This window comes from Neopelma chrysocephalum, unplaced genomic scaffold (genome assembly GCF_003984885.1).
Source record: "Neopelma chrysocephalum unplaced genomic scaffold, ASM398488v2 Primary Assembly neopelma1_138, whole genome shotgun sequence".
Classification (NCBI taxonomy): domain Eukaryota; kingdom Metazoa; phylum Chordata; class Aves; order Passeriformes; family Pipridae; genus Neopelma; species Neopelma chrysocephalum.
The window spans coordinates 1,814,203-1,823,134 of record NW_020897800.1 but is presented as its reverse complement, the minus strand read 5'-3'; the positions used below and the strand labels follow the sequence as shown (position 1 = coordinate 1,823,134).

Sequence of the window (8,932 nt, the reverse complement as noted above, 5' to 3'; positions counted from 1 at the left end):
CTCAGCCTCCTTTTCTCCAAGCTGGATGAAGCCAGAGGCTCCAGCTGTCCCTCCCAGGACATCCCTCCTCCTCCAGCCCCACCAGCAGCTCCATTAACCTCCTCTGGATGCACCCAAGCACCTTCTGAAATGGTGGGGCCCAGAGCTGCACCCAGCACTCAGTACTGTGTGATCTGAGTGGGATTTTGGGGGGCTGATGTACCAACAAGAGGCATCTTTGTGATCTGGAATAACTGGGGCCACTGGAAAAGCTGCTCAGTGCCAGGGAGAGAGGATTTCTGTCTTCAGGACCCACAAAGTCTGATCCAGGTGCAGCAGCTCAGGGTCTCAGTGCATGGAGCCCCTGACTTAGGGCTGGAGAGACACCTGGGGCCGACCTATTTCCCCTCGTCCTGCTAACGAGCTGGGCCCCTTAGAGAAGGCTGACAGGGGATCTCATTAATGCAGGGGGTGGGTCTGACCCCCTCCTACAGCCACACTGTGGGGCACCTACCGAGCTGGGAGAGCAGGAGGGGGCTTGGGGGGCACAGCTGGGGAGGGGATGCCCACACCAAGCCGTGGGGGGAGCCTGGGGGACCCATCGACCTTCAGCACCACTGCCCCATCCCCGTCTCTACCTCCATTCCCCCCTCTCCGTCTCTACCTCCATTCCCCCTCCATCCTCATCCCTGTCTCCATCCTTGTCCCTGTCCCCATCCCCACCTCTATCCCTGTCCCCATCCCCATCTCTGTCCCCATCCCTATCCTCATCCCCATGCCCATCCCATTCCCTATCCCCATCCCATTCCCTATCCCCTTCCCCATCCCATTCCCTATCCCCTTCCCCATCCCATTCCCTATCCCCTTCCCCATCCCATCCCCTATCCTCTTCCCCATCCCTATCCCCATCTATCCCCATCCTCTTTCTCACCCCTATTGCTATCCATCCCATCCCATCCCCATCCCCTATCCTCTTCCCCATCCCATCCCCATCCCGTCCTCTTCCCCATCGCATCCCCATCCCCTGTCCTCTTCCCCATCCCCCGTGCTCTCCCCCGTCCCCTCTCCCGGCTCTGTCCCCACCCCGTGCCCGGGCTCGGCCCCGCTGGGCGGGCGCGCCGCCGGTTTCCATGGCGAGCCCCCGCCCGCGGTGACGCGCGCGGTGACGCCGCTCGGTGTCCGTGTGTCGGTCCGTCGGCGGCGGAGGGACGGGCGGAGCGGGCGGAGGGGGCGGCGCGGCCCCGGGGCCGCCGAGCACCGACCCCCGAGCAGCCCCGAGCCGCCGCCGCCGCCGCCCCCCGAGCCCAGCATGGTGATGGCCGAGCCCCGGCGGCCCCCGGCGCTGCTGCCCCGCGGGCTCGGCCCTGTCCGCGTCGGCTTCTACGACATCGAGGGCACGCTGGGCAAGGGCAACTTCGCCGTGGTGAAGCTGGCGCGGCACCGCATCACCCGCAGCGAGGTGAGGTCGCTCCCGCCGCATCCCGACCCCCCCGTCCCGCCCCGAGCATCGCCGCGCTCCGCTGCCGCCCCGGGGATGGAGCCCGCCCGGGATGGGGGTACCCGGCTCTCCGGGATGGGGGTGGAGCTGGCCCCGGGATGGGGGTGCCCTCCGCAGGATGGGGGTACCCCCCGGGGATGGACCTGGCCCCGGGGATGGGGGTACCCCGCCAGGGATGGGGGTACCTGGCTCCGGGATGGGGGTGCCCCCTCCGGGGGTGGAGCTGGCCCCGAGATGGGGGTGCCCTCCGCAGGATGGGGGTATCCCCCGGGGATGGGGGTACCCCACCGGGGATGGGGGTACCCGGCCCCGGGGATGGAGCCAGCCCCGGATTGGGGGTACCCGGCCCCAGGATGGGGGTGTTCCCCCGGGATGAGGGTACCCCTCCGGGGATGGAGCCAGCCCCGCACTGGGGGTACCCAGCCCTAGGATGAGGGTACCCCTCCGGGGATGGACTCGGCCCCGGAATGGGGGTACCCGCCCCCGGAGCCGGGTATTCCCTTGCGCGCCCCTCGCCCGCTTTTGTCCCTCCTTCCGGCACCTCCCGCGGCGAAGGGGATATTTTATTTTATTGCAGCAGCCGGGTCGGTTTTTCCTGCTTTCATCTTGCCCCGGGAAGGGCAGGATAACGCCTCCTCCCAGCCCTTGTGGCTCAGGCCGCGGGCGAGTGCTCGGGGATGTCACCCCAAGGATGTCACCCCCGAGGATGGCACCCTCCGGACCCCGAGCATCCTCGGGGCGAGCAGGGCAGGCGGCTGGTGGGTGAGTTGGGGAGCGCTCCCTGTGTGAGCAGGGGAGGTTCAAACCTTGTGTCGTGCCCCCCGTCATGCCCTGGGTCTGTCGCGGTGTCCTGACCCGGCCGGTGCTTGCAGATGAGCTGTGCTTCTCCCTCCCTGGGTTATCCGTTCCGGCAGAGGAACTTGTGTGTGTCCTGAATCCTTCCGTCCAGCATCCTGCAAGTTAACCAAATTCAACCATTTTTAGCCTCTTTGTTTAACCGCCCCCGGGTATTACCCGGTGATTATTGTTAATACCTTGTGCTTTACCTAAAACAAAAATGATTGTCAGTCTGGGTGGATAAAATGCAGTCGTGTTCACTTTAAAAGGGAGGGAAAAAAAATAAGGTATCTGGTGAGAGTAATGGCTCTGAAAGATCAGCTTTCTCCTATATGTTGCTCTTAGGTAGTTTCAGTCACTACACCTAGAGGTGAGGTTTTTGTAAGCCTGTGCTCTGGCTGCTTTCATTGTTTGCTGAAGAAGAGGTTACCGTGCTGCTCTGTGCCTGACAAAAGTCATTCAAATGTTTCCTGAAGTACAAAGTGAAAACTGAAAAGACCTTGCAGTTTATTCATCACCGTGGGCTCGTGTGGCAAAATCATTCCTGGCAGGAATGGAGAAATGCTCAGTTGAGGGAAGCAAACCCGTGGTGCTTACACTGCCCTGGCCACACAGGGCTACCTGAGCTTTGCATCCCAGGGGTTAACAGCAATTTTTCTTATTTCTCAAGTTCCTAACAGTTCTTTTTAAGCCCTTCCTTGCTGTTCCTGAAGAGCCAAGCAAAGCCCTGGCTGTGTTAGTGCTCCCTTCCCAAGTTTGTTGCCAGATGCCAAACTTGTAAAGGCTTCACTCGAAGATATTAAGTTGTCACTTGCTCTTCAGTTCTCATTTCTTTGGCAGCCTCTGTGATGGGGGTGAGAACTTTAATCTTTTATTTGTATTGTACTTTTAGAAAGTATGTTTGTTTAGCATTGTTCAAAATAACAAAGGTTACAGAAAACTTAGAGCTCAGCAGCTTCTCAACTCTAGTATGATTTTATTTCACCCATGTCTTAAGAAATTGCTGAATTCCAGTCCATTCTAATACAGTCTTGATATTTTTTTTAACTTTTCTGTGCAGTCAGAAGCCTCTTTACCTTCTGTGTGATTTTTAGATTTGTGTCAAGGTCTTTGATTTTTTTTTTTTTTTTAGTGCAGCTGCATCGTCTTTCTGCAGTAAGAGATGCAGGAGGTGTTTATCTGGAATTTAATTGCTGAGTTAGTCGCTGGAAGTACTTACATGGCCTTTGAGGAAGGGGAACCCTATTAAGATTACTTCTGGTGATGTCAGAGGAAATAAATTCCAGCCAAATACTATTTGCAATAAGCACTTCCAGTTTGGAGCACCTCATCTGATTGTTAGATCACTGAGCACACAGAGTGGAAGTCCTGCTTGTTCATGTCTCCAGATGGAAAGCAGGTCATATTTCAAGCTTGTTCTAAACTATTTCTTGAGTTGCTAATTTCTCTGTGCCTTTAATAAAACTCCAGGGGAAGAACACTCAGTTTTTTAGAAAGGCTGTGCTTGTGTTCTGCTGCAGGAAGGTCTGTGCTGTGTTGCTGCTGAGACTTGCTCAGAGAAGCTGTTTTAAAAGGACTATTTCCTTGCCTGAGTTTCTCCTGAACATCCCTGTTTGAAACCCTTTAAATTCAGAACCTCTTTGTCGTTGGCCTCGTTTAACATCAGTATTTTGTGTGGTTTTGACCTATAAAATATTTGCTGGTTTTGTTTTTACACAACTCTGCCCGGCCAATAACCATCAAATTAAAAAGGATGGGATCTTATTGCCTTGAATGTCAGCACTTACAGATGATGTACAATCCATCCTTTTTATGGAAAACCTGCAGATAGGAATATAGAATGGCAGAGTACAGGTGAGAATGGCATGAAAGCAGACAGGGGTGTGCAAAGTCAGAAACCTCATCGTCAATCCCACATTCCCACAACCCTAAAATTCCACAATTAATCAAAGAGAAGTGTGAAAGTTAAGGAAAATGGGGGGGATTTGTGGGAATAGAGGTGGTGCCTGACTCTTTTTACTGCCAGTCCATGCCCCAGAGGGGGGACAGGGCTGCCCTCGACCTTTGCTTTGCCTGTTTGAGTGTTTGTTGCCAGTGCAGTTGAGGGCACGTGCTTTCCTGCCACGCTCATTTATCCTCTTGCCCAGAAATCCTGTGATCCCAGGGTAACTTCTGTTAATGAGGCGTGGAAATAAGCAACAGATTTTTATTTCTTTTTTTCTCCCCTCCTCTCGGAAGGAGAAAGAAAAGAGAACAGAAGTAACTGGGAGCAGAAAGTTGAAGAAGACAGAGATTTGCTCCTGGTGAAATAGGATGTCGTGTGAAATAATGGAAAAGCTCTTGGAATAGGTGAAGGTGCTGCTTGGAAAAAGCACTTTCAGGATGAAGGAAGGTCTTTGTGAATAGGCTGTGAGAGAGAGAGAGAGTCGTGTTCCCCACCCACCCCCAAAACTCTGTAACCAACACCCTCTAAGGATTAATCACCTACAGAGGGACACTGGGCATTGCTCCCCAGGTGAAAATAAAGTTCTTTATGTCCCTGTGGGTCACATTGTGCCTCTAACTGCCTGCTGGGTTACAGGGACTTTGGATTTTTCTCTGGCAAAAAAAAAATTAATAATAATTTTTAAATAAAAATTTAAATTTAATAAAAATTAAAGAAACCTCCAGCTCCTGATAGGAACTGTGGTAGCAGTTTAGCTGATCAGGTGTGCTTAGGTGGGACACAGGCAGGGACAGTTTGGATGTGAATTTTGGGGGGGGAAAAGTTGTGTTGTGGTTTGGTTTTTGCTTTGGAGTGTTTGGGTTTTGCCTTGTTTTTTTTTCTTTGAAGAATTAAGTGAATAACGTGCAAACAATGAAAACTGAAAGCTGGAGTAGCTGAAGAGCAGAAGAACTTTTCATCTTCTTTGACAATCATTTCATCTTCACTTCTTGGCAGCTTCAATTCCCAGATGTCAGATGAGGGTTGAGCAAAACTCCAGTCTAGTAAAAGAGGGAAGGAAATATGTGCTATCCCTAATATTTTACAACTTAGGGGGAATCACGAAAGTTGCAAAGCTATTTTGGAATGTGACCCTTTGAGCAGCAAAAACTGGTGCTGGGGGAAGGGAAGGAACGGGATCCCCCTTTTGTTTCCCTTGTCAGAAGAATTTTGTGCTAATATTATATATTGATATTTGGCTGGGGGTTTTTTTGTTGTTTGTTTCTAGCTGTTGCTAGTAGTTGTTGGCAGGCTGTGTATTTAGGAACAAAACACACTCTTTGAGATAGGAAACTGTTCCATGGCTTGAAGGAGCTTCTCCACCTCTAAGAATTACATCCCTTTTCCTGTCATCGTGACCCAGCTGAGCTCATGGACACGAGTGAGCTGCTGAATGCTCTGTTCCTCCTCACATCATTATGAAAGATGGGGCTGGATTTTTAAGCATTTCCAAGTGGTTCTTCTCTCTAAATCCTCTCTGGCCCTGGCAGGATGTGTGAAAGTTAAAAGATGCAGAATAGACTTGAGATGTTTAATCTGCATTTGAGTGTGGAAGAAGAGGTGGCAGCTGCTCCTGTGCTGCTTCCCCTATAGAAGATGCACATATATAATGTGCACATATAAAGTATATACATTGTGCACATGTATAATGTGCTCATATAAAATATATACATTGTGCACATATGTAATATGCACATATAAAATATATACATCGTGCACATGTATAATATGCACACTGAGAATTGCACAAGGGTTGCAAAAAGCAAATTTTTTCCTCCTTCAAGGAGGCTTTTACTGTGTTAAAAAACCCTCTGGATGGTCCCAAGTGACTCCACACCATGAGACAAATCATGGTTTTGATGCAATGGGGTGGGATTTTTTAAACCAAAAACCCATTTAAACTGGAAATATAGTTTGTTCTCCCTTAGTTTGTAGCTCCAATAAGATATTCCTAATTAGCAGAGAGCTGTGCTTAGGGTTGTTTACCTGTGGTTACACAACACACACTTTTATGAATCCATTGGTGGTGGCTGTCAACTGACTGATGCAGCTCCTGTTTGGGATTTTTGGACAGATTATGGATGCAGCAGCACAAAATTCACCTTTTAACATGATAACAGAGGTAGCAAGTACTTTTCTGGCTCATTCCACGGTGCTGCAATACTTTGTTTTCCAACATATAATGTGATTTTTCGAGGAGTTCAGTGTTAGCTGTGTTAATAAAAAGCATTTTACAATTACCTGGTGATGTCTTGGTGAAAACATTCCCGTGGCAGTTTTCATCCAAGTCCTGGACACATGGCAGTGTTAATAATTTTTTGGGAGGGTCTGTGTGGATGGACAACAGGAGGTCACTCTGTGCATTAACCTTCTGTGACCTGTTCTACATCTACACTCAGTTTTTATTTGTGGCTTTGGGGAGGGGGAAGGAAATGTTTCGAAACTCTTGAAAAAGAGGGTTTTTCTGGATCCATTTTGCTCCCAGGGATTGTGTGCCCTGAAGACTTGTTTTTCCTGAAGAAGGTTTTGGTTTCAGTCTTTCAACAGCCTTGGAGAGCTGTTTTATTTCGGGCAAGGAGATGGGATAGGAAACTTCTGGAAAAGGAAGAAAGTAGGAAACATTGGAACATGATTCACTGCTCTTGGCCAGAAAGTGCAGTGGAGGTTAGAGCAGGATCTGTGGCCATGCTTCCCAAACTTATATCACCCATTCTTTCTTTATTATTCTTTTTTTCAATGCTGCTTCCCTCTAATCACATTTTACTGGTGGTTGCTCAGGAAATAAGAGCTGCTCAAGGATTTTAACCGTGTAAAGACAAAAAAAAACCAAAATGCCCTTTTTTTATTTATATGAAATTGCTTACTTATATTTTTATTTATATGAAATTGCTTACTTATATTTTTATTTATATGAAATTGCTCACTGTTTAGGAACTGACTTTATATGGTTGCAGAGCATCATTAACCTCAGAAAACATAAAACTGCAGTGGGCACTTGTTATTGAGAAACTGGAGTGGAATTGGAAGTACTTAATCTTTAAAAGGGAAGAAGGACAAATGAGTTATCTTGGGTTTTGGAGGGAAGTGGATACTTTTTTTTTTTTAATCTGGGAAACCAAAGTTAAAAAACTGCTGCTGTTGGAAGGTGGGAAGTGCAGAGTTCAGGGTAAAATGCTGGAGATTTTTGGAGCTTTTCATCTCCCAAACTGGAGATGCCTCGTTCCTGGAGTGGAAGGTGCATCACCACTGTGTGCCAGGAATGTCACACTGCTCCAGAAGAACCCTTTTTTTTGATTTGTAAGGAAGAAACAGCAGGTTCCAGCCCTCTGAAACCCCAAATAATGGGTGTGAAAAGCAGAGATGTGCAGGATGAAGGAGAAAGCAGCTCCTGTCTCTGGCTGAGCGCAGAGGGACGGGATAAAACAAGTGAGAGGAAGGGCAGAAATGTGACACAGGGCTTGTTTTTAATAAATATTTCCTGGTATCTGAGGTTCTGTGGCTTTGCTCTGGTTGCTCTGACACTCTGGGGCTTTCTAGGGAAGCGATTTCTCCTCAGGCTCAGGACTGGTGCCTGCAAAAAATCAGCAGGAACCAGAAGTCCTTTTATGAGGTGTGAGCTTAAATTGGGCTGGGGAGGCTGAAAGGTGCTGCTGGTGGGGTTTTTTTCCCCTAAAGCTGCAGCAATTATTATTATTTGCATCCTCTGCTGCCTCCTGGCATCAGGGCAGAATGTGTGAATGACAAAGTGGCTTCACTTTATTTTTATGCAAACCCCAAGTGGAGCTGGAAGGAATGGGATTGGAATGGGGGGTAACAAACAGCAGCAGGATCAATGTCCTTGATTTCCATGGGTTTTGTCCTCATAGTCCAAAGGCAGAAACTTTCAAAGGGAGACTTGTGATTATTATTTTTTAGGATTTACCACCTTGAGCATCACTGTTCCATGTGTTTCTCAGCTCCATGTGATGAAGAATAGAGGCCGTGCAATTAATGGTGTAAAATTTGTAGCATGTGGCCTTTTTTGCTTGTTTTTAATGGCTGCATATGACAATATTCTTATAAATGTTTGTTGATTCTTGATAAAATTGTTTTAGGGAGTTCTGCATTATTTTTAAAAATTGCTTAAAAGTTTTAGACGTTGTTCAAAAAGAAAATCCCACAGCTACCCTTTGAAAATTTTGTCTGTTTTAGATAAGTCTTGTTCTGCTTCAGCTCTGCAAAAGAACCTCCTGCATCTCACAACCCGATTTTCCCTGATTACCATTTAATCACTCAGAGCAGAATCTTATTTTCCCGTTGGTTGGGGGAGACAAGGGACTTCTAAAGAGGTTGTGGAGCAAAAGCAGAGTGAAATGAAGTCAATAAATAGTTAATTGTGAATTCAGGTGGGTCCCTAATCAGTGTTACTGGAGATAATGAGGTTCACCTCCTGTGGATTTTGTCTCCTGCTCAGCAGCTGTCTCCCATGTTCAATAGTTTGTGAAATGCTGTTATAATTGGGAGCATTTGTGTGACTTACATTGTTTGCTCCTGCTTCAGCATTAATAATGTGATATTCAGGGTGAATAAACAGCGTTTATACATTCAGCACTCTTTAGTATTTTTATCCTTTGCATGGTTTTTAGAGTGGCAAC

The 8,932-nt window shown here is 48.2% G+C and overlaps 1 protein-coding gene across 1 annotated transcript in view; it reads left to right on the top strand.

Annotated features, from left to right (window-relative positions):
* Positions 1–1,279: 1,279 nt before the first annotated feature.
* Positions 1,280–8,932, top strand: part of SIK2 (salt inducible kinase 2) — a 34,959-nt gene continuing 27,306 nt past the window's right edge. Inside the window, exon 1 of the mRNA XM_027699271.1 lies at positions 1,280–1,438. Within this exon, the coding sequence (XP_027555072.1) occupies positions 1,289–1,438 (150 nt within the window). The 5' untranslated portion in view covers positions 1,280–1,288. The remainder of the gene's footprint in view (positions 1,439–8,932) is intronic.